Source organism: Schistosoma haematobium, assembly GCF_000699445.3.
Source record: "Schistosoma haematobium chromosome Unknown HiC_scaffold_558, whole genome shotgun sequence".
Taxonomy (NCBI): Eukaryota; Metazoa; Platyhelminthes; class Trematoda; order Strigeidida; family Schistosomatidae; genus Schistosoma; species Schistosoma haematobium.
In genome coordinates this window covers 1-25,509 of record NW_026137156.1, presented here as the reverse complement: position 1 = coordinate 25,509, position 25,509 = coordinate 1, and the positions used below count along the sequence as shown (strand labels likewise).

At 41.3% G+C, this 25,509-nt stretch overlaps 1 protein-coding gene across 1 annotated transcript; it reads right to left on the bottom strand.

The window, feature by feature from the left end:
* Positions 1–436: 436 nt before the first annotated feature.
* MS3_00008239 (uncharacterized protein) lies at positions 437–10,212 on the bottom strand. Its single transcript, XM_051216594.1, has 4 exons — positions 9,587–10,212; positions 9,487–9,544; positions 9,155–9,442; positions 437–7,657 (listed from the first exon to the last, which is right to left on the bottom strand). The coding sequence occupies exon 4, from the start codon at positions 4,945–4,947 to the stop codon at positions 2,809–2,811; it is 2,139 nt and encodes a 712-aa protein (XP_051063901.1). The 5' UTR covers positions 4,948–7,657; positions 9,155–9,442; positions 9,487–9,544; positions 9,587–10,212; the 3' UTR covers positions 437–2,808.
* Positions 10,213–25,509: the final 15,297 nt, after the last annotated feature.

Here is a 25,509-nt window from a genome sequence, read left to right as displayed (position 1 = left end):
GAGAAGTCGCTTGAACTAGCTCGGTTGGCAGCGAATTCCAGCTTTTGACAACTCTTAAGGAGTAGAAATTGTGTCTACATTCCGTCTTGCTATGTTGTGTTTCCAGTTTCTGGGTGTTACCCCTTAGGTTGTTATTCGAACTAAGCTTAAGTAGGTGTTTAAGAGGATGTCCAGAAGTGTTAAGAATACTATAAGCCATTAATAAATCACCTCTAAGACGCCTATATTCTAATGGGTAAAGGTCTAGTGGACGGAGGCGCTCTTCGTAAGGCTTAGATTTGAGTCCTCGAACTGATTTCGTGGCTCGCCGCTGGATACGCTCCAAAGTGACCTTGTCCTTTTGGAGTGAGGGGGGAGTACTATGTTTCCGTACTCTAAATGGGGACGGATGAAACTATTGAAGATTGTGTGGAAAGTTCTTCCGTCAAACTGGCCAAAAATGCGCCTCAACGTTACCAGTGCAAGGTTTGCTCGGAAGGCATTTTTGTCACAGTTGGCGTAAGACTTCAAATCATGGGGCACCAGGACTCCTAAATCTTTTTCGACTTGGGATACTACTAGAGAGGAGTTTCCTAAGTTGTAACTGTAGTTTGCAACATGTCGCAGATGGACTACTTTACACTTTGAAGTGTTAAAGGTAAGTTCGTTATCGTCTGCCCAACTTTGAAGTCGAGTCAGATCCTCCTGAAGTGCCTGTGTATCGTCTTGGTTGCATATCTCTCTCCAAAGTTTAACGTCGTCGGCAAAAAGTAATAAATCTGACGTTACCTGTTGAGGAAGATCATTTATGTAGATCAAGAAGAGAAGAGGCCCTAGTACTGAGCCCTGGGGGACCCCACTAGGATATTCCATAGCCTGAGATAAAGCGAAATTAACCCTAACCTTAAAGTGTCGATTTTTTAGGTATGAAGTAAGCCAATCGATTAGGGGTGGTTTGATACCTAGTCGTTTGAGCTTGTTGATAAGACACATGTGGTTAACCTTATCAAAAGCTTTTGAGAAATCAAGGTAGATGACATCAACCTTTCCCTTGCAATCGAGGATGCTTGTCCATCTGTCCACCGCAGTCAGCAGGTTGGTTATACAAGAGTGACCCTTCCTGAAACCATGCTGTTGGGGTGAGAAGAAATTTAAGGACAGTAGATAGTCATTTAAACCGTCGCATATCAGGGACTCCATGAGTTTTGAAGGTAATGACAGAAGAGCCACCGGCCGATAACTTGAAGGTTCATTGCGTCGACCACCTTTGAAAATTGGTGTGATGTGAGCCAACTTCCAATTTTCCGGTAATTTGCCTCGGCTAAGCGAGTGAGAAAACATCACGCTAAGCGGCGTTGCCAGGATTGAGGCTGCCTCCCTCAGTATGGCAGGATGAACCGTATCCAAGCCAGGAGAAGTGTCTAGTCTCATGTGCTGCAATTTCCGGAACACCAAGTCAGCGCTTAGGTCTACTTCAGAAAGTCCTGTGGAATTGCAGATGAAACTGTCGTCAGTAAAGTTGATGTCAGCCGGTTGAAATGTTTGAGAGTAATGTGCCGCCAGAAGGTTAGCGGCGTCGCCATCATTGTTCGTCGGGCCGTTAAGACCTACCAGTTGAGAAACTCCTGTTTTGGCTTGACGAAGAGAGGCTGCATAACGGAATAAGCTTCTAGGGTTAGAGGCGAATTTGTCCATAAGCTTTGTTTGGTACTGAAGCCTGTCTTCTCTTATAGCCTTCGTGCATATGTTCCTGATATGTTTATATTGCCTATACGCTCCATCGTTATTAGTTCGTTTGTATTCCGCCCAGCAGTGCCTTTTGCGGCTTAGCAGGCGAAGGGTACGGTTCTTGATTACTGTAGGTGGCTTGCAGCTTTTGGGAACCGTTTGAGGAACTGAATGGTCTGTAGCACATAAGAGCGTGTGCAGTAAGAAGTCCCAATGACCATCCACATCGAGTTGAGGGTGAACATCCCAAACCACCTGTTGTAGATTGTAACGACCGAACAGCCAATATCCGGTTGGAACAACGGACTGACGAACCCAAAATTTATTCGATTAGACCAGACCAAGTTCCTCTGTATAGCCCACAACGCGTCTTTGAGATACTCGTATTATATTATATCAAAACACAAACTCTGTGCTCAATATAAACGGTTCTAATTAAGAAAACAGAACAAATTACATCAAAAATACAAAATACCTCAAACGGTACAGCCTGTGCTATACAGTCAGAAGTTTCTCTAACGCAAAGTAGCGCGCTAAACAATGAAAGAGACAGTTAATACTAAAGGGTTTGATACCTGAGAATCAATACAAATATTCCCAATAAGATGGGATCAAATATCTATCTGCAGGGATTGCAGCAATTCTCCCAAGCAGACAGTCAGAAGGTTAACAGTCACAAAATGAACCACGCCGTGACCTTGAGCTTAGTCAAACACAACCTTACTGTCAATGGTCCGGCAACATGCAATAGAAAATTAGGTAACAAAAAATAAGTCTTTAATCAAAATCACATAATAAAGGCTTAAACGGGGGAGACTGAAGAACAAAAGACATGGTTAAACGAGATCGAAACAAAGGTTGGAATACACAAAAGGGAGAAGGAACAAATAAATGAAAATACTGTTCAACAAAGAAGCTGCAGAGGGATTTTTACTGTTCTCTTTCTGTTACACCGGCCCCCAAAATCCCTCCAGCTACGCAAAGACACCTTAGAATACATTTCTGTCATGGCTCTCCTTACTAACTGCTCTATATCAATGGGAGGCACAGGACTTACAACAGTACGCCTGTACATCCATAAGCCTAAGCTACAATCTACAATTACTCGGCTCCCTCTAGAAGGCAGAGCTTTCGCACATCTCTTCTTACTACACCTTCTCTCATTCGCACCATCACTGTTCTTACCAATCCATCTCTATCTGTCTCGCACTTATCAACCCGTCCCATTGGCCATGAACCCCGAGTAGTTGCATCGTTAGCCACTAGAACTACATCGCCTTCTTTTAAGTTTCTGTGTTTGCAAAACCATTTCTGCCTCACTTGCAGTAAAGGAATGTACTCTTTTATCCATCGACGCCAGAAGGTATTGGCTAAACAATTGACCTGTCTCCATCGCTTTGAATACCTATCCGCAACACTACACTCCACTCCTAAACCATCACAGTCTCTTAGTAATAACAAAGTGTTTGGCGTGAGCGCCAAATCATCCTTTTCATCTGACGTCACAGGAACGATTGGGCGGTTGCTTAAAATTCGTTCTACCTCCACAAAATAAGTTGCCAAACTATCATCGTGTAATATTTGCCCGTTGGAAATAGATAGTAAGATCCTCCTAACAGACCGTATTAATCTCTCCCAAACTCCGCCTCGATGGCTAGCTAGTGGGGGGTTGAAATGCCAGTGTATACCCTTCGATACTGTTAAGTCGTTTATTTTATGCTTGTCCCACACGCTCATATTAGCCCGTAATTCGGAAGTAGCCCCGACAAAGTTAGTTCCATTGTCGCTATAGATTTCCTTAGGAGTTCCTCTCCTCCCTATGGAACGTATTAAGGCCATTATAAAAGCATCAGTACTCAAATTGAAAGCTACTTCCAAATGTACGGCACGTGTTTGGAGACACGTAAATAGGCATCCATATCTTTTTTCCTCACTTCTTCCCCGACGAACTATCAACGGCCCAAAATAGTCTATCCCGACGGAGGAGAGGCAAAACCAGCCTTGCTGCACTCGACACTTGGGGAGAGGTGCCATCATCTGTTGGCCTAATGTGGCTTTCGCGCGTATACACCTCACACATCTACCTATCACTCGTTTAACTGCACTGGTTCCTTTAACAATCCAATAATTTCTTCGTATGGTAGCTAACACTTGTGATGTCCCGGTGTGACCTTCTAGGTGGTGATGGTGTCTAATAATAAGTTCTGTTACGGAGTGATGACTGGGTAAAATTACCGGATGTCTGATTGAGAGTGGATAATCCGAGTAATTTAATCGTCCGCCGACACAAAGCAATCCATCGATTAGCGTAGGTGAAAGATTTTTTAGCTCTTTTATATCAGTTGCGCTTACGCCATTGCATCGAGACACTTTTACTGCTTCCCCATACACTTCCTTTTGCACTAAGGCTAATATCTTGTGTTTAGCTGCATCCAATTCATCAACTGACAGATAGCCCACACTTAGGGACCTGTCCTTGTGATGGGAGTACATGATGGTTATATAGGTCACGTATCTTCTGAGCCATGCTACCGCTTTAATCAGCTTTATCCAATTTGAGTGATATAGCAGAATTGGACTTAAGCTATGTTTTAGCGCAACTGCGTTGGTCGTGTGACATCTTTTAAATTCAACATTTTCTGGGGGGTTTTCGCACATAAGCGTTAGTGTTCCTACAGACTCCCTCTTCCTTAAGAAGGAAGGACCCTCAATCCAGTTCTTTAAATCTAGCTCCTTCCGTATGCCTCGTGATGTCCAGTCAGCAGGATTTTCATTGGACTCTACGTGCCCCCACTGGTCCACAGATGTTAAATGATGAATAGCGGCCAGGCGATTAGCCACGAAGGTGGAATACCTACTATCTGTATTTTTTATATAGTACAGTACTATCATAGAATCCGTCCAGAAGTGAGTCTTGTCAAACACCTGAGGAAGGTTCCTATTTAAAACTTCCCCTATTCTAGCACTCAATACTGCCGCTGCTAGTTCCAGTCTAGGCACAGTCACCTGTTTTATAGGTGCCACTCTAGACTTACTATAGAGTAGAACGCTGTATGGTGCTTGGTGCTTAGGGATGTTCCACGAGTGAGCTACCGCACCGTAACCAGATTCAGAGGCGTCACAAAATAAATGCAGCTCAATCGCCTTAAAGTTCTTTCTGTTTTCATTTATAATGCTTCGAGGAACACTGATCGTTCCGAGCCTCCGCACAAACGTGACCCATTCGTTCCACGAGGACATAACACTATCACTCGGAGGCTGGTCCCAACCGATACGCGTTTTACAAAGATTCTGTAAGAGTTGTTTGGCAGGAAGGTATATTGGAGCTATCAGTCCCAGTGGATCGAAAAGAGATGAAATGGTGGATAGTATTCCTCTCCTAGTCGGAGTTTTTCTCCTGGATCAAAACGAAAATTAAAAACATCGTGTGTGGTGTCCCATTCAATCCCGAGGGCTCGATGTGTCCGCCCTTGATTCAGAGACATATCAACAATAGCTTCCATACTATTAGATTGCGGAAAAACTTTCCTTACAATTTCCGACTTAGTCACCCATTTTTTCAACTTGAAACCTCCTCGAGCCATCAATTCATTTAGTTGTACCACAAAACTTTTCGCCTCTTCATCATTGGGAAAAGATACTAGGCAATCATCCACATAAAAGTTGTTCAGTACCGATTCCCGTATGCTGTTATCATAGTCACTAGAGAACCTTTGAGCCGTCTTCATCAATGCAAAGTTTGCACAGAAGGGTGAGGATATTGCCCCGAAGGGATGTGATGTCATCTGATACTCCACCGGTTCCTTCTCGATATCACCCTTCGGCCACCAAAGGAAACGTAGCGCTCCACAATCGGGCTTCGAGACCTTTACTTGCATGAACATTTCTTCCACATCCGCGGAAACGTAACAGGATCCCAACTAAACTTGCTGTAGTATCTGGACCTTGGTAAAGAAGGTCATTCAAGGATTTACCAGCCACCTTAGCAGCACAATCCAATACCACTCTCACTCTGCTTGGTTTTCTGGGGTTAATCACTGCATGATGGGGCAAGTACCATTTTGGACGATAACCCGGATCGAGTTGCATACCTGGAACCACAACCGCGTACCCTTTGTCAATCGTCTGCTGCATGGAACAAGTGTAGCTTTCCCAAAAGTCTTTATTGCATGTGAGTCTACGTCTTAGACTTTCTAATCTTCGTCTAGCTAGATCATAGCTACCAAAGACTACATTTCTCTCCACCCTCCAAGGTAAAGGGACAATCCAATGACCCTCGTCAAAATAAGTGTCGCGCTCCACTATGCCAACTGCTTTCAAGTCATTTAAAGATAATGCTTTATCGGAGGAGTGCACGTCAGCAAATTCGTAGTTATATATTTCCTTTAACTGCTCTACAGGGTTGTCAGACTGAGAAATATAATTTACCATCCTTTTGCTGTTTTTGCTAAAGCCTGCCGGTCCAAACAGAACCCATCCTAGAAGTGTCCTAATAGCATATGGGCTTTTTCTTCCACCCAATCTTTGATCTAGGACCCAATGCGCTTCAGGCACGTCACAACCAATAAGCAACATAACTTCACCATCCACTGATTCTGTCCAAGGCAAGTCAGTAAGATGAGGCCATTTCTTGGCGCTGTCCTTCACAGGTACTCTTGGTCGATGCACCGGCAACTCATCTACTACAACAGCCTGTTCAATACTTATACATTCGTCTCCGTTCAATGAGTAAGCTTTAAAGGCTTTAGTGGTCGATCTGCTTAACTTATTTCCGTTGACCGTTTTGATGGTAATCGACGCACCATCTGACGATAATCCTAAACGTCGTACAGTGCTTAACTTGATTACGGTCGTATCTGAGCCATTGTCTAGAAACGCATATCCAGAAACTTCCTTGTCCCCAGCTCTAAGGCGTACAGGGATCAGACCCAGAAACACATCCTCTTTTAATGACTCTGTGTACCCACAGTGACTTTCTTTTAAGCACTCACTCGAACCACTCTGAACTCGGATGGTTTTATGCAACGATGGGTGATGCCGATCCCGACAACCTTCGACAGTACACACAACACGATCTTTACAATCCACAGATTATTATTATTATTATTCACAAACATCTTATGGGTACATAAGTGTTGTGAATAAACCATTTCGGGTTTCTTCAGAAAATGCAATAATACACAATTTTCAATAATGTTAGCATTATACTTGCCATATTTAAATAATAAAAAATTTAGAATAATAATAGTAGAATATTAATAATAATAAATGGGTTCTTTGTAATTGAGAAGAATATTGAATTGAGTTTAAAGAAGGAAATGGAGAAAATAAGGGAATAGAAATAAAGGAGACGTGAAATACGCAAACAGTCTAATAGGCGTGTTTATGAACACAGAACAAGAATAAACGGCTATTTGTGTATCGTTAAATTAGTAACAAAAATAATTAAGAAAAAATAACTTATAATTGCAGTAAGACATGACGCTAGAATAAATGTTTGTGCAGTCATGGTTTGGAGTGATGCGATGAAAGTCACAATTAAGTGAAAAGGATAATAAAATATCACTATGTATGAGTCATATATGCATAGTGAAGATAAAACGAATCTGAGAAGTTAATTAAAGTGTAACACAATTTATTGTTTTAGTTACAAACTTCGTAATCTTAAGAATAATATTTATTTAGAGGGAAAGAAGAGAAAGAAAAGAAGTGAACACCTAATGAAAAGATTCATCCATGATAAGAATAATAATTGTGTAATGAATATCAACCTCAGAAGGAAACCAGAAATTTAAAAAGAAATAAAATAAAAATCCGTTAAAGCACTCGGATGAATACATTTAGATTTATGTAATAGTATACAGAATGACACCGGATATTAGTATAAATATTTGTGCAATAATAATTAAGAATGATGCTATGAAAGTCACAATTAATTTCAAAGGACGATCTGGAGTTAAATATGTTAAGAAGGATAAGAAGATATAAAAGGAATATCCAATGTATCGGGGAACAAATAATGATATTAATAACAGTAATAATTATAGATACGAACATAAGCAGACTTCATATATCAAGATGAATAAAAATAAAATAGACGTGAAAAGTTTCAAAGGTTACATTTTGCTTTTCAGTCAATTAGATGGATGACGGACCTTGTTTGTATAAATCATTATTGAGTACATTGATATTCAATAGGTGACATAATCCACTTTCGGAAAGAAAATCGTCAAGGAGACTTTTGAACCGGGTTGTAGTTTCACTGCAACGGAGGTTCACTGGCAGTCTGTTCCACATGATCTGTGGCCCCTTCGAAGACAACAATAACACAAGCCCTTTTCCTTTGCTTTCGCCCACTTATCGTTGACTGCTAAGGTGGAAAACTGGAAACATTTATCCACACTATGAGTTTCCCCGCATATAACACAAGGTGACTTGCTAACGATTTTACCGAACGACAGACCTTGTGTGGAACAGGCCACCTTGCTTGCAACTCGTTTACTAGCAGTTGCAATCTGTCCGAATCTGCTAAGCAATATTTCCGCTCTAGATGACACAAATTCTGTTAACTCAGCAAAAGTAGGCTCTCTTCCATTTGCTGTTACCTTTCCTACTGTCTCAGCCCATCTCATCTGTAAAACCGTGGGCAACTTCTTTACTATACTTTCAATTGTCACTACGGAGTTGAGATCCGCTGAATAATCCATTTTGTTCTAAGGTTATAGAATAGTTTTCCATCTTTATCGCTAGTCTAGATAGACTTTCTGCGTCATTATGCGCAATATCAGGACCTTCAGTTAAATCTTTCATCAAAGCCCGACATATTTCGTGTGTTCTACCGAACAACCGTTTCAATATATCGCACGCCCTACGATAACCCGACGACGGTGGAAGCATTATGCATTCCTCTATGGCCTCTCGAGCCTTGCCTTTACAATAATGCAACAAGTACATGAGCCGTTGACCAACGTCATCAACCTTGGAAACCACATATAAATCAAATTGTCTAATAAATTTACAGTATTTAGCTGGTTGTCCATCAAAGGTACTTAGCTCTACCTTTGGAAGTTCAAGACCTACACTAAGAGATTCCAAGGTCACTTCCTTCCTCTTCGTTCCCGAATAATCTAGCAATTTTGACTTTTCTAGAGACTTTGTCCTAAGGTCATGAGAAGGACTTACAAACCTGTGAGTGTGCTCCTTTCCTCTGTCATCACAGTTAGAATCAGAAGACAACTTACTGCACGTGCTTTCGTTCAGCCTTAACGACCCAAACTCTCTCTGAAAGCACAGTAGTTGTTTCCTCTGCCTATCTTTCAAGTCTCTCATTTCTGATAACTGTCTCTCTTTCAACTCTGCTAAGGTAATTCTAGAGCTAACTTTACTACGTCTACTTACTAAACTAACATTAGAGCCATGACATGAAAATGCATCTAATTTGACTTGCCGTGCATCTGGAGGTGCATCCGATTGCATTTCTCCGTGGCCCAACGCCAAGTTTTCGTTGACCTTATTGCGCTTTCCAGGCATTCCAGAATTTGTCACTTGAGATTACTGTTCGTTTGAGAACTGTAACGACCGAACAGCCAATATCCGGTTGGAACAACGGACTGACGAACCCAAAATTTATTCGATTAGACCAGACCAAGTTCCTCTGTATAGCCCACAACGCGTCTTTGAGATACTCGTATTATATTATATCAAAACACAAACTCTGTGCTCAATATAAACGGTTCTAATTAAGAAAACAGAACAAATTACATCAAAAATACAAAATACCTCAAACGGTACAGCCTGTGCTATACAGTCAGAAGTTTCTCTAACGCAAAGTAGCGCGCTAAACAATGAAAGAGACAGTTAATACTAAAGGGTTTGATACCTGAGAATCAATACAAATATTCCCAATAAGATGGGATCAAATATCTATCTGCAGGGATTGCAGCAATTCTCCCAAGCAGACAGTCAGAAGGTTAACAGTCACAAAATGAACCACGCCGTGACCTTGAGCTTAGTCAAACACAACCTTACTGTCAATGGTCCGGCAACATGCAATAGAAAATTAGGTAACAAAAAATAAGTCTTTAATCAAAATCACATAATAAAGGCTTAAACGGGGGAGACTGAAGAACAAAAGACATGGTTAAACGAGATCGAAACAAAGGTTGGAATACACAAAAGGGAGAAGGAACAAATAAATGAAAATACTGTTCAACAAAGAAGCTGCAGAGGGATTTTTACTGTTCTCTTTCTGTTACATAGATAGTCATGTAGAGCTGGGACATTCAGCCGTTTAAAATTCCAACGCAAATTATTGTTGGGATACCTTAGCTTAGTTTTGATGACAAAACTGAAGGCTATGACAGCATGATCGCTCTTTCCCAGAGGAGCCAGGATTGAGAGGTTGTCGACTAGGAATTCTTCGTTAGTGAATACACAGTCTAAGCGCGATGGTGTCTGACTGTTTCTCCAACGAGTTGCCGACCTCACGTTTTCATATAAGCCCAAGTCATCGATGAGGTTGTAGAACCGGGCTTCAATTGAGTTGTCGCCTCCAGTGTACGTGTGTTCCGCGAAGTTGACTCTAGGGAGATTGAAGCCCCCTAGAATCAGGATGTGTGTGAAACCGAGACGGATAGAGCGGGATAGTCCTTCCAGCATACGACTATCGTACTCGATGTCGGCAGTTGGCTTTCTGTAAATGACTCCGACTAGACACCTCGAAGTACTAGACAGTCTTACAGAGCACCATATGGATTCCTCAAGATTGTTAAACTCGAGGTTGTGAACTTGGTGCACCTCCAAGCAAGAGCTTATGTATATGGCTACTCCGCCCCCAATTCCTGTTTTTCTGTCATTGCGGAACAAAGTCATCCCAGGTAATGCTAACTCTTGGTCCGAGAACTGAGAAGATATCCAGGTTTCAGATATTCCTATCAGATGGGCCTTATTAGCGTTGCTAAGTTCACGTAGTTCATCCAGTTTGTTTGGTAGACTCGCGGCGTTCATATATAAGCAGTTTATGCTTTCAATTTGGAACGCGTGAGCTTCGTCCTGTTTTTCTGTATGAACCTTATGTGAATGGACAGGTAGCCCACCTATATGAGGTTTGCCGAGGTGGTAGGCCCTGTCCTTTACACGTTTTTTTATCGTTTAGACAGTCCACAAGTGGAATGGTCAACTCCAACTTGCCTTTGTTCTTGGTCCTAGCTTCGTATGGCCTATCCGGGTGCATGTGGATTCCAGGTTGCAATCGACGTCTATTAGCACGAAATGCTTCCAGAACTGCAGCCGCCATGTGGGAAGATGGGAAGGTTATCTTCATTAGACGGGGTCTGGGGTCACCGTCCTTCTTGACTAGTCTCGTCACATGCTGAGTCAGTATGTGTTTGAGCCTCAAGGACTGTTTGATGAATTTCCATTCCCTGATGTCAGAATGTGATTGAGTAGGGTCTGCATTTTCCGGTATACCTTGAACAATTATGTTTCTACCGCGGAAAAACTTCTCGCGAGATTCTTTAGGGATGTTTCGTATGATATTGCGCTCAGAGTACGGTATGTCGGGCAATATTCTTACGTTACCATCTGATTTCAGCAAGTGACTTGCTAGCAAGACGTCATCTACGTCAGCAGCATTCTTAAATGTTACTCGGAGAAGCCTCGGGTGATTTAGATGCTTAGAATCCTTTCCCCGAGTGAGCCGGGTGACCGTCAAAGGCTCTATTCTAGGAAGTTCAAGCTTCTTGTTCAATTCACCCCAGAGCATCCTGTCGTTTTTGTCCTGCAGACTGAGAGGAAGGTCAGGATTGTCAACGAGGTTCATGATAATGAGAGAATCGTCACGAACTGTTGTTAATTTACCAGGTTTCACGATGGGTTCAGGTTTAATAACTTGTTGTTTGGAGGTCAGTGTGCGTTTATGAATCTTGGGCTCTTTATTGACCGGACGAACAGTCTTGGGGGTAGACTGTGCGACCAAATCACCAGTTATTTTCCGTGCAGCAACACTTGAGTTGCTCGGCTTAGGCGGTGATGCCTGGTTCTTTTTGGCTCCCTTTACGTGGGTCGAATCACCTACAGGGTGAAACTAGTCTATACGTGAAAAACAAAAAAACCGAATATTAAGCTGAGGCAAAACCACAGGTAACTATTTAATATAGTATGCTAGTATGCTTATGTGAGTGTCCAGTCTTCTCTTGAAAGAGTCAATTGAAGGTGCGGACACCACTGCTTCAGGCAGCAGTTTCCAAGTATTGATGACTCGGTGTGAAAACCTGTATGCCACGGGTATTTTGTTCGTTCTTGGCTTTTCTACTCGCCTGCTATGTCCTCTGAGGTGTCCCGATCTAGTGGGAAGAAAGAGAGAGAATAAGTTAGGTCCGAAATCATTTCTCAGTATTCTGTACATCAATATTAGATCTCTACTTAGTCTGCGATAGGACAGAGTAAAGAGGTTCAGTTCTTCAAGCCGCTCTTTATATGATAAACCCCGGAGTACCGGTATTGCACGCGTAGCTGCCCTCTGTACTTTATCTAGTATGTCTGAGTCATCTTTTAAACAGGGGCTTGCAGCCAGGACGAAGTTCTCTACCTCAGTTCTCACTAAGGATGTGTATAATGTGGTGAACATGGTAGTATCAAACTTCGTGAATGTCCTTATTAAAGCCCAGAGGGTTCGAATCCCCTTAACTGCAACCCCCCGGAAATCGGCCGTCGTCTTAAGATCATTGCTCACTGTCACCCCTAGGTCGAGTCTCAACCACATCAGAGTTGTTCACAATCACTCGACTCACAACATAACCAACAGGTGACACTCTGCACATTCTCACAGCGTTCCGTGTCACTTGAACACTTGGTGCAATGCACAACACCGACCAGTGGCACTGCCTTACCTAGTCCCACTCACATCATAGCTCTTCACAATCACTCGACTCACAACATAACCAACAGGTGACACTGCACATTCTCACAGTGGTCACGTGATGCTATAGCACGAGCACGTATTCGTATGCGTCTCACAGGATATAGGTAAGATGCTGCGAGAAAGCCTCTTAGGGTTTTACTTAGTGATGATAATCAAGCTATGTATATATTTGAGGATTAACTAGGAATACACTGATCAGCATACATCAGAGTAGTAGCATACTCTGAAACCATGTGGTCTGTGAATGTGACTAGGTAAGGCAGTGACACTGGTCGGTGTTGTGCATTGCACCAAGTGTTCAAGTGACACGAAACGCTGTGAGAATGTGCAGAGTGTCACCTGTTGGTTATGTTGTGAGTCGAGTGATTGTGAAGAGCTATGATGTGGGTGGGACTAGGTAAGGCAGTGCCACTGGTCGGTGTTGTGCATTGCACCAAGTGTTCAAGTGACACGGAACGCTGTGAGAATGTGCAGAGTGTCACCTGTTGGTTATGTTGTGCCTCGAATGATTGTGAACAACTCTGATGTGGTTGGGACTCGATCCGGCGCCCATTAACACTGCAGGACAGATCCAACGCCTTAGACCACTCGACCAGAAGAAAAATGATAGGGAATGCACATTTTTTTTACTTTAACCTCCATTTACCCCACTCATATCCATCTTCATCCTACATCTATTTACACTGTTATTTTTTCCACTGACCCTGCTCACGCTCATTTATCAACCGTCTTCTCTAGTTAAAGCATTCCAGGTCACCGAATGTTTTCGACGATTACTTGATGCTACACTGGAAACTGTATGATGTAGCTTTTAACGCCCGAATACTGAAGCGAATTCCACAACAGATTTCCTTAGCTCAACTCAACTGAACTAAGCGAAATGGAGAGACACCTTGGTGGATTTTATGGTGTTACTGCACAGAGAACAGATAACGGCGACCGTCTGTTGCAGGCAGCTATGCTCAGATAACCACTTGTTTCTTGCAAATACTAACTTTAAGCATAAGGAAAAACATGTTTTGACACGGCAACCCCCCAATTCATGCCAACGTTGTACCGAACTATATCACATCCTTATTAATAATCTCATTAGTGATGATAATAATATTTCTGCCTCTGCAGGTACACACCGTTTTTACAGGCATGATCTATAAATTACAACATTTATTGGTTTGCAAAATACTTCCCAACTTATAAAGTTGGGACAGTGATTTTTGTACTTGTTGTGATTATACTTGCTTTTGGTACTTATTGCACTGAAAAGCATTCTTGGTCTACTTTATCTAAGAGTACTTTGGTTAAAGTTTGAAAGTTTTTGCTTAATTTTGTCCTGAGTACCTGTTTTTAGTCCTTGACTAACACTTGTGTTCACATTGTCATCATTTTTTGTTTTTAAACCTTTTAAATGGAATTACAATGGTTGGTAGGACTCACAAATGTGGGCAAGCAAATTGTTTGTTCTCCGTTGAGGAGGGAATGCAGTGTGACGATTGTAAAAAGTGGTATCACAAAATGTGTACACGATTAAGTCCGACGGCTTACAAAAGATGCTCGAAGCCTAACTCGCATTTGCTTTGTATGTTCTGCTGTACGGATAAAAAGGTACTAATACAGGAGGCTATGGGCCTATTGGCTTTGGCCTGCAAGAAAAACGATGGCGGAAGCACTGACAACAGGAGCACTGACGATGAAGGATGTGTCAGTGTAGTAAGTGCTGCTACTGGACCCATTAAACACCTGACTGCGGTTGACGGGAACGTGAAATCTCCGTTGACATTAACGAGGAATGAAGTGTCGCTTGATATTGACATCGGCAGTCATACACCTCTAGTCGAAATAGAAGATCCGGATAAAACTGTCACCGTTCCACATAGTCCAGGTGTGGCTGTTCTGAGTGGCGACAAATGGACTTCGGTAAGAAAAAAATGGGAAGAAAAAGGCTGTAGGCAAAACGCAGCTGGTCAGCAAGGCATTGGAAGGGATGTTATCAGAAGAAAAATCCTCACTGCGTGACAAGACAGATCTCTCTGATAGATCAGTCATTTTTCATAAGATAAGAGAATCTCCAGATACTGAACCAAAGGCAAGATTTGAACATGATCTCAATCATATTAAGACATCATTAAGTAAACTACTCCTAGATACAGTTTCAGGAGTTAGTATTTGTAAGCTTTATAGAATAGGAAAAAAGGTGGATTCTGAAAGTCCTCAGAAAAGCCGCCTCCTAAAGGTTACATTCAACACGGTGGAAGAAAGGAGCCTGATTCTAAGTAATTCACGTAAACTGATTGGATCCGGAATATATGTCCGTGAGGACCTCAGCCTAGCTGATCGTATTAAGAGAAGAGCTGCAGAAGCGGAAATAAACGAGCGTCGCCGAAACGGTGAAAGAAACCTCGTTCTTAAGGGTTTTCAGATTGTAAAATTTCGGAGCAAAACGATCCCCAAGCCACTCTGGGTGGCAAGGGAAAGCTCTCCACAGACTTGAAAGTGTGCTACACAAATGCTCGCACCCTACTAAATGAAATGGCGGAGCTGAAGTCAGTGGTGGATAAAGAAAAACCGGACGTTATTGCTGACTCGGAAACTTGGTTAACGTCAGAAGTATTAGATAATGAAATCCAGTTGACTGGTTTCATAACCAGTAGGGCTGATAGATTAAACCGAAGGGGAGGCGGGGTTATTGTGTACACGAAAAGTACCCTAACCATAAGATTAGCTGAGACAGTAGCACATGTTTCAGGGACGTGTGAACTGGTGAGATGTAAGTTGAAATGCCGAAGGCAAGATATTGAAGTAGTTGTAGTTTATCGCAGCCCAGAATGTGTAGCAGATGATTTTATCCTAAGTAAACTTAAGTCCTGGTGTAATAACGGTAAAAGTCTTGTAGTAGGCGACTTTAATGCACCACATATAAACTGGGTTAACTTAGAAGTAGGGTCATCCATATCGTCGTTCGACTGCAAACTGTTAGAAACCTCGATTGGATTAGCATAATTCCAACACATTAGAGATCCCACAAGATACGACTTAAGAAACTCTTCCTCTCGTTTAGATTTAGTTTTCACACATGGTGATGATGTTGATCAAATGGCTTTTCTCCCATCACTTGGGAGAAGTGACCATGCAGTCATCTTATTCAAATTCATGGCTGAGATTGCCTGGCAAACAGTTGCACCGGCCCGTCCCAACATATGGAAGGCAGATATGCAGGCAATTAACTCCGCAGCATCGGCTGAGAACTGAGAAATTGACTCAAAGGCATCAGTACAAGAAGCATGGACTCTATTCAGTCAGTTATACAATCGGGTAACTCAACCATACATACCCTGGACTGTCCCAAATAAAAAGAAGCACGGACATCCCTGGATAGGGCGGGATATTCGACGCTTACTAAGACAAAAGAAGAAATGCTGGGATGGTGCCATCCGCCTTGGCACAGCAGGTACGATGGAACGCTACAGATCGATAAGAAACGAGTGTACAACTAAAATTCGGGAAGCGCAAAGAAAATATGAAATGCAGCTGGCACAATCTGCACTCAAGCAGCCCAAGAGGATATTCTCGTACATAAACTACAGAACAAGGATTCATCATTAGATTGCCAACTTAATTAAAGTAGGGAGTGAATCTGAAATGATAGAGGAAGATCAGGAAAAAGCTGAGGTTATGGCTGACTATTTTGGTACAGTTTTCACTCAGGAACCTCCTCTAGAGAAAGAACCAGACCCAATTACAGAGTCAACAAACCAGCTGCTCACCGTGGACTTCGACCAAAACGATGTGCTTAAGTCTCTTAGCACCCTAAACATGGAGAAGTCAACAGGACCAGATGAACTACGCCCTAAAATCTTGAGACATATTGCCCAATATATCGCAGTCCAACTGACTGTGACATTCAAAATGTCACTTGACCAAGGTGTGTCACCTATGGACTGGAAGGACGCAATCGTCACTCCCATACATAAAACAGGTCCACGACAAGTTCCATCGAATTACAGACCCGTAAGCTTCACCAGTGTTGTAATTAAAATACTGGGAAGAATAATCAAGCGGACCATAACGGCATTTATGGAAACCAATAACTTGCTGAACATGGCACAACATGGTTTTAGAAAGGGTATATCCTGTACAACGAACCTCCTTATAGCTAGGGAGCTCTGGATTAATGCGCTAGACAACGGAAACTCAGTGGACGTTGTCTACATAGACTTTAGTAAGGCTTTTGACAAGGTGCCAACTAATAGACTGCTATTGAAGTTGGCAAACCTTGGTATTGCCAGACCTATTTTAAAATGGATTAAGGATTTCCTAGTAGGTCGTATGCAAAAAGTAAGAATAAATTCCAAGTGCTCCATTTGGAGACCAGTACTTAGTGGAGTACCCCAAGGTTCCGTCTTAGGTCCTTTACTTTTTATAATGTACGTTAATGATCTTACAAGTATAGTACAGTCTCCAATGTTAATATACGCTGACGATGTAAAAATTTGGCGAGTAATAACTGGAGACAAAGACGCATTTACTCTTCAGGCGGACTTAAATAATATGATAAACTGGTCTAAAGAGTGGCTGATGCCTATCAACTCGGAAAAGTGTGTCTACATGCAATTGGGGGACTCAAAGGTTAATACGTACAACATAGGGGATGTGTCATTACCCGTAGTCCGGTCTCATAAGGACCTAGGGGTGGCAGTGAGCAATGATCTTAAGACTACGGCCGATTGCCGGGGGGTTGCAGTTAAGGGGTTTCGAACCCTCTGGGCTTTAATAAGGACATTCACGAAGTTTGATACCACCATGTTCACCACATTATACACATCCTTATTGAGAACTAAGTTAGAGAACTGTGTCCAGGCTGCAATCCACTGTTTAAAAGGTGACTCAGACATACTAGATAAAGTACAGAGGGCAGCTACGCGTGCAATACCGGTACTCCGGGGTTTATCATATAAAGAGCGGCTTGAAGAACTGAACCTCTTTACTCTGTCCTATCGCAGACTAAGTAGAGATCTAATATTGATGTACAGAATACTGAGAAATGATTTCGGACCTAACTTATTCTCTCTCTTTCTTCCCACTAGATCGGGACACCTCAGAGGACATAGCAGGCGAGTAGAAAAGCCAAGAACGAACAAAATACCCGTGGCATACAGGTTTTCACACCGCGTCATCAATACTTTCATCAATCGCGCGCAATTTGAAAAAGGACAGTGGTATTTTTCCTCGCTGAGTAAATTTGTTTGTTTTGATCGTTTATTACGTATCAAAACTACTGTTTTCACTTTAATTGAATTTATTTCAGTTAAAGTATTCGACTAAAGTATCGTTTTACTGTTTTGTTGTTGGTACTCTTGAGTACCTCTTATTCAACTGTATCTGTTAGTACTTTTGGTCCTAGCAATCTACAGCTCTTCACTTTTGGTCATTGATAAATTTTTTTTGTTTGTTTCTGAGTATCATCACAGTTTAAAAAAGAACCCCTCCTAAATGACCGGACAGTGTAAAAAAAGCAGTTGTCAACGTCCGGGTTTCGTTATCCTGTTGAAAGCGGCATGCAGTGCGACGAGTGCAAAGGCTGGTACCACGAAGTTTGCACGAACTTAACGCCTGCTGCTTTCAAACGGTTCAGTAAGAAGGGTTGTGTGTGGCTTTGTCAACAGTGCTGCTCTGATGCAAACAGCTTGCTAACCGAGGCCACCTCACTGGTTGATGCTGCAAAGAAGTGTTTTAGCAAGCACAGTCGGAACGCGTCAAACAGCACTCGATCTGTCGACACGCAAATCAACGTGAAGGAAACTAAGGTTAGTCCGGTGATAGATGACCCACGCTCGTCAAAGAAGGAAAAGCAGTCTCCAAAGAGGCCTGCCTTAAACAAGAGCTCAAGAAAAGTAGAGTCTTCTGTTCCCCGTCTTCCAGATGGGATCCAACAGGAAACACCTAGAAGCCGCAATCGCAAGGCTCGATCGGTTTCAAACGGTAAACATAACACGACCTCTCAGGTCGTCGACAACCTCCCAAAACCCAACACTAGGTTTGACGCAACTGTTATTGCTTCTACCAGCACCGTTGACGAATGGGTAAAGGTTGTAAGGAAGAAAAGTAGGGATATAAAAGAGAAACCTGCCCCCGTAAGAGTGGTTGAAAAATCGAAGGCTGATTATAGCGACAGATCAGCTATTTTTCATAGAATCAAGGAGAGCGACAGCTCTGAACCTAAAGCTCGTTTTGAGCATGACATTGTACTGATTAGGCAGCTGCTTAATCAACTCATGCCTCAAAATATGACCGGGGTCACCTTGCTAAAGGTGTACAGACTAGGGAGTCTAACGGACTCGAAACCAAATCATTCCAGACTGCTTAAAGTAGTATTCGGCTCTTCGGACGAACGTCACCTAATTTTACAAAATGGACACAAATTAAAGGGTTCAGGAGTCTTTATCCGAAAGGACCTACCGTCGGCAGACCGTGTTAAAAGACGGGAAGCCGAGAAAGAACTACAACATAGGTTAGACGCTGGCGAAAAGGACCTGAAAATTGTAAATTTTCGGGTTGTAAGACTTCGACAGAGAATGATGCCGAAGCCACTCTGGGTGAAGCATGAAGGCACTTAAAGAGGCTTCGGATCTGTTACACCAACGCACGAAGCTTACTTAATAAGCGATCGGAACTAGGTGTACAGATTGAATCTACAAAGCCAGATATAATTGCAGTAACAGAAACCTGGCTGACACAGGATATAGATAGTATAGAACTTGATTTCGAGGGCTTCACGTTAGTAAGGGCCGACAGAACACAAAAACGCAAAGGAGAGGGAGTAGCTCTATTCATTAGGAATGCTATCCCATTTACCATTATCGATAGTGTATCCCATGAGAGTGGGACGTGTGAATTAGTTAGTCTTCGCTTAAAATGCAAGGGACAAGAGCTGCTGATTGGTTTGGTTTATCGCAGTCCAAGCTGTGAGGCAAATGAGATCCTGTTAAGCAGCCTCAATACTTGGTCCCAAAGTGGTCGATGTCTAATCCTAGGGGACTTCAATGCACCTATGGTAGACTGGGAAAATCTGCGAACTAAATCGTCGGAGAATTCTTTCGAGCAGGAACTAGTTGATGGGATTATCACATGTGCTCTAGTGCAACATGTGAAAGAAGCGACAAGGTATGATCCGGACACTGAATCATCCTTATTAGATCTTATACTGAGTCACTATGAGGATGATGTTGTGAACCTCCATCATATGCCACCCTTAGGTAAAAGTGACCACGCAGTTTTAACTTTCGACTTCCATATAACTGCCAGTCATGAGGACGCGTCAGTCCAGTCCAGACCCAACGTCTGGAAAGCAAACATACAAGACATCATGCACTCAGCATCGTTAATAGATTGGACAATAGACCCAGAGTCCTCCATTGAAACGGCCTGGGATGCATTTCGAAATTCATACTTAAAAGTTACCACACCTCACATCCCTTGGACTATACCAAAGGGGCCGAAAAACTCGCCACCACGGTTCAGTAGGGAGGTCCGTATCCTTCTCCGTAAGAAAAGGAAAATGTGGGATAGATTTAGGTTACTGGGAACTGATGAGTCAAAATCTCAGTATCGAAAGGCTTGGAACACTTGTGCCTCGACCCTCCATAAGTCTAGAAAATTGTACGAAGAAAAACTTGTTAAGGAATCCATAGAATGTCCTAAACGCTTGTATTCCTATATAAACCAAAGGACAAGGAGAAAAGGAAATACTCCTGCTGTATGGGGAGACAGTACTGCTTCATTATTAGTGGAGGACGACTTTGGTAAGGCTCAAGTGTTCTCGAACTACTTTAGCAACGTATATACCATAGAAGCGCCCTTCCCGTCAGCGTATACAGATCCCCCATACATACACTGGATAGCGTGACCATTAAAGAACTCGATGTCTTTGGTCTGCTAAATAAGCTTGACATAGGTAAATCCACGGGGCCCGATGAATTACATCCTAGGCTACTGAAGGAACTATCTAACTTCGTTGCAAGCCCTTTAAGTACATGCTTTAACCTATCCGTTACGCAGGGTCGCTTACCGAAAGATTGGAAAAACGCCATAGTAAGTCCTGTCTTCAAAACAGGCACGAAACACAAACCTGAGAACTACCGCTCCGTTAGCCTAACTAGTGTGGTTGTTAAAATATTAGAAAAGATTATTCGGAAGGAGCTGTTTAAGTATCTCGATAAAAACCGGATCCTCTCGGAGAAGCAGCACGGCTTCAGAGTAGGTTATTCTTGTCTCACTAACTTATTAGTGGCTCGTGAAAGCTGGTGCGCACTTAAGGACCAAAAGCTACCTGTAGACGTCGCCTTCATTGATTTCAGTAAAGCTTTTGATAAAGTTCCGCACAACCGGCTGTTATATAAGTTAAGAAAAGTCGGGATTGGAGGCAATTTATTGATGTGGATAAAAGACTTCTTAGTTGGGCGTCAACAAAGAGTTCGGGTGAACTCAAAGTTATCTAGCTGGGAAACTGTGCTTAGTGGAGTGCCCCAGGGTACAGTTTTGGGGCCAGTGCTATTCCTCTTGTATGTAAATGACCTTCCTTGTCTCCTATCATCTTCGGTCTTGCTATATGCTGACGATGTCAAGATATGGAAAACGATACGATGTAAGAGTGATAGCTTAGAACTTCAAAATGACCTGAAGAGATTATCTGAATGGTCTCAAACATGGCAGTTGCCGATAAATACTTCCAAGTGTGTTGTGATGCATATCGGTCATCAAGGCACAGATACATACACGATGAATAACACTGAGCTACCTGTCGTCCAGAAATATAATGACTTAGGAGTTATCGTTAGTCAAGACTTAAAGACTACTGCACACTGCCGTGCAATAGCCGCCAAAAGTTTTAGAACCTTATGGTCAATACGTAGGGCTTTTAGTCATGTCGACGCCAAAACGTTTTTGACTTTGTATACAGTGTTCGTTCGTCCTAAACTTGAGTACTGCATACAAGCGGCTAGCCCCTGCTTAAAAAAAGACAGTGAGCGGTTAATTGTTTTACTTTCCTAACAATTGATGTCAGTTTCAATTTCTAGATACGATAATAAAAGCAATAACTTTGAAAAGATTCATTTATGATTATGTTCCTTTTGGTTAACTGATAGTGTAGTTTATTATTTTTCTCTGCGCTATGTAGTTTTATTGTATATTGTATAAGTTTTCTGCGCCCGTGGGTTTTATCTCACTGAATATATTCATTACTACCAAATAGAATGGGGTTTTGTTTTTCTAGACGTTTATTTCTTGCTCTTATTACAACGTTTATGTTATATACCATTTCATTGGACAAATATATGAAATAATCATGCCTACATGTATACAAACGGAATATCTTAAAGAGATCAACTTTAGACAACAGTCATCTGTTAACATCGAGAAAGATTTGTCTTATAAAGAAAAAATTGAAAGTTCAACATCAGAGAGTGATTTGAATTTCACAATAAGCATTCGTAAAAATAGTTTGTTCATTTACAAGTTCTATTCCCAATCCAGTTCATGATTCAAGTTACACTAAATATTTTATTCGCACAACAAATGTTTACATGAGCTTCTGATTATTATCTCATACTAACTTAAGCCCCATAACATTGTGCACTACATTCGCTTTTCGTGAAAGCAATTAGGCAGCCATGTAAGTGATGCTCACTTCGAGGCAGCGTGGAATGATATAAGAAAAGCTGTGGAAACAGCAGTGGCATCTGCTTAACTTCGGAACTACTTCAGTGGTTCCAACATGCGCGGGTAGTGATTTCATGATAATTTTGACCAGATTATTGTAATGCAAACATAGTTTATATTCCAAGAAATCACCCTACACTAGTAATGCAGTACAGATCGAAACACTGAACAGCACACCTGTTTTTGTTTTTAACAAGCACTTGTGGGGAAGATGAATCAACTTGATGAAAATGAAATCGATAACAACAAGATTTCACCAACTATGAAATAACCAAGGTTGCACAGACTTCTAACACAAGTGACGACAACTACACACACACACACACTCAACTTTACTGGCAACTGTCGACCTAACCATTGAGATAAACAAGTTGCAAGGCAGTAGTATTCTGAGTTTAGATGTATAAGATATCGCCCAGATATTTTCGGATTACCATGTAGACCGTACGGAAGAATTAAGTTTCTGTTCAACATGACTATATTATATTATCTGCATGGTATCGGTTTTCGAGTAGTGTACCCAGAACAAACGTCAATGAAGTTGGCAACGCTACAGAATTTCTAAAACATTGTGAAACAGTTGTCAAAATAATAATATGGACTATACTATTGTGTCATTAAAAAGACTATGAATGTGGTAAATAAACATTTCCGTTGAATCTGAATACAGTACATTTTTAATATAAAATGAATATTTATTTATTAATGAAAAAGTATTACGATAGTTGTGGTTATAGTTTTGATGAATCATTCTGTTTAAAAATTAGGGAAATACTGAAAGAATTTATGTTGTTTAATAGAAGAAGATTGGTGAAGATTACAGATTGTTTCTAATCATAATATAATATTTAGTAAACCAGATAACACTACATCAATCATGATGAAAACTTGATTTGCAGAGAAGTTGAAAAGATGTAAGAGTAAGGTGTATTTCTGAAGAGTATTGATATGATAGGGAAGGTCTTATATACGTTGTAGAGTTAAACACCTTCAAAATGGATTTACTCTACTCGCCTATAGTATTGAATTATACTTATTTTTCTGGCAATACTTTGTACATCAACGTGTTATTTTATTTTTTTAAAAATATCTCTTCTAGTGGGCAGTTGTCTTGGTTTTTGATATCAGCTTATTGAAGAGCTACATCAATATTTCGGTCACAGGAGTATCTATCACCTGGGTACATTTCATTTACTATTCAGGATTTTACCCGTGCACCACTCATAATGAATTACGGAAACATAACAAGTGAAAGTCACCGTATTATTCTCGTGAACATAATCACCACATATGTTTATGAATAATAGTTTTAATAGAGATCTGAAAATGAAAATGTTGTTGCTTAATATAATAGGGAACTTTCGAAACAACAAAATGACTGAACTGACGCATAACCTAGGACAGCAAGGCAACACTTTATATCAACGAAATTCGAAAGTGTGAAGTAAGTGTAAAAGTAATTATAAGGGCAGAACATTGCGGTGCAAGAAAGCGTTATCAATGAGAAATTATGAATGTGGAGTAAAAATAAAATACTTGCATTTGCAATGGGACCATCGGACATAAGCTTCTCAGTGCGGGCTTCAACAAGTTCATTGAATTCCTGGCGTTTGCGATTTGCCACCTCACCAGACGAAATCGATTTCCTGCCACGAACGCCTGACGATTTTGCATGTGTTTTTATACTTCTAGTGGAAGTTTTGGAATTCTTAGTTGAGGCAGCAACTCGTTGTAACTTTGGACCGTTTTCCGACTCCGCTGTACTAGTTGATAGACATGAAGGGATTAGAGGTAAAAATTAAATGTGATTTGAATTTAAAGCTCTTTAAATCTAGTAAATGAGAGTACAACCGAAAGCATAACTTGATTACTTGATTATTTAAACCACACAAATTCAAAACCAAACCGATGGCACTAGAAATATGTATGATAATGTTGATTGTCTCAGAATCCCCTATTAGGTCTATAAGAGAATATGGCTAAGAGACATGATCCTTAAACCGAGACAGTATGACATTAGCTTGAACATGAAAATTGCTGTAGCTAGCTTTAAATCACTTAAATATACCATTCCGATAAAGTCAACTGACAAATTTACGCCTGTTGCTGTTCGTAAAATAGCAAAGAACTAGAGGAAGAAAGTTGAGATTAAAGAAAAGAAAACGAGAACAAACAATGATTGGTATGGAAACGAAAGAACATTCGGTGACCTCGAATGCTTTAACTAGAGAAAACGGGTGATAAATGAGCGTGAGCAGGGTCAGTGGAAAAAATAACAGTGTAAATAGATGTAGGATGAAGATGGATATGAGTGGGATAAATGGAGGTTAAATTAAAGAAATGTTTATGCTGACGAATAAGTTTTGTGCATTCTCTTTCATTTTTCTTGTGGTCGAGTGGTCTAAGGCGTTGGATCTGTCCTGCAGTGTTAATGGGCTCCGGATCGAGTCCCAACCACATCAGAGTTGTTCACAATCACTCGACTCACAACATAACCAACAGGTGACACTCTGCACATTCTCACAGCGTTTCGTGTCACTTCAACACTTGGTGCAATGCACAACACCGACCAGTGGCACTGCCTTACCTAGTCACATTCACAGACAACATGGTCTCACAGTATGCTACTACTGTGATATATGGTGATGAGTGATTCTGTGAGACGGTTAGTGAGTGAATGAGTGAGTGAGTGAGTGTGTGAGAATGAGATGATTGCAATTAGGTGTTGTGACTGTGTGATCGATCTGATTCGATGTTGATTGTGCAAGTGGATGTGAATGTGGATGGGGATGTGCCTGTGCTGTGGAGATATGACTGACAGGCTTATTTTGTAAGTAGTTTTTAATATTGTTTGTATTTGTTTGTCAATTTTTCACTGTATGTACATTTATCATTAAATGACTGTACATGTTGTTTTAGTAAATGACCTTGAACACACTTTCCGTTGAATTACTACATAGCGTGACATATTAGTGCTGGTTAACAAAATACATTACTACTCACGCATTCCTCGTTCTATCTTCATTTGTGATTGAGTTAATGGAAGTCTAAATCAAATACTATCTACATTTATAGACTATAATCGGAATATATCACATCCGACGTTGGACTATATCGCTAGAGAGTTCACCAACCTGCTCAGAGTCATCAAACATTTATAATTGTGG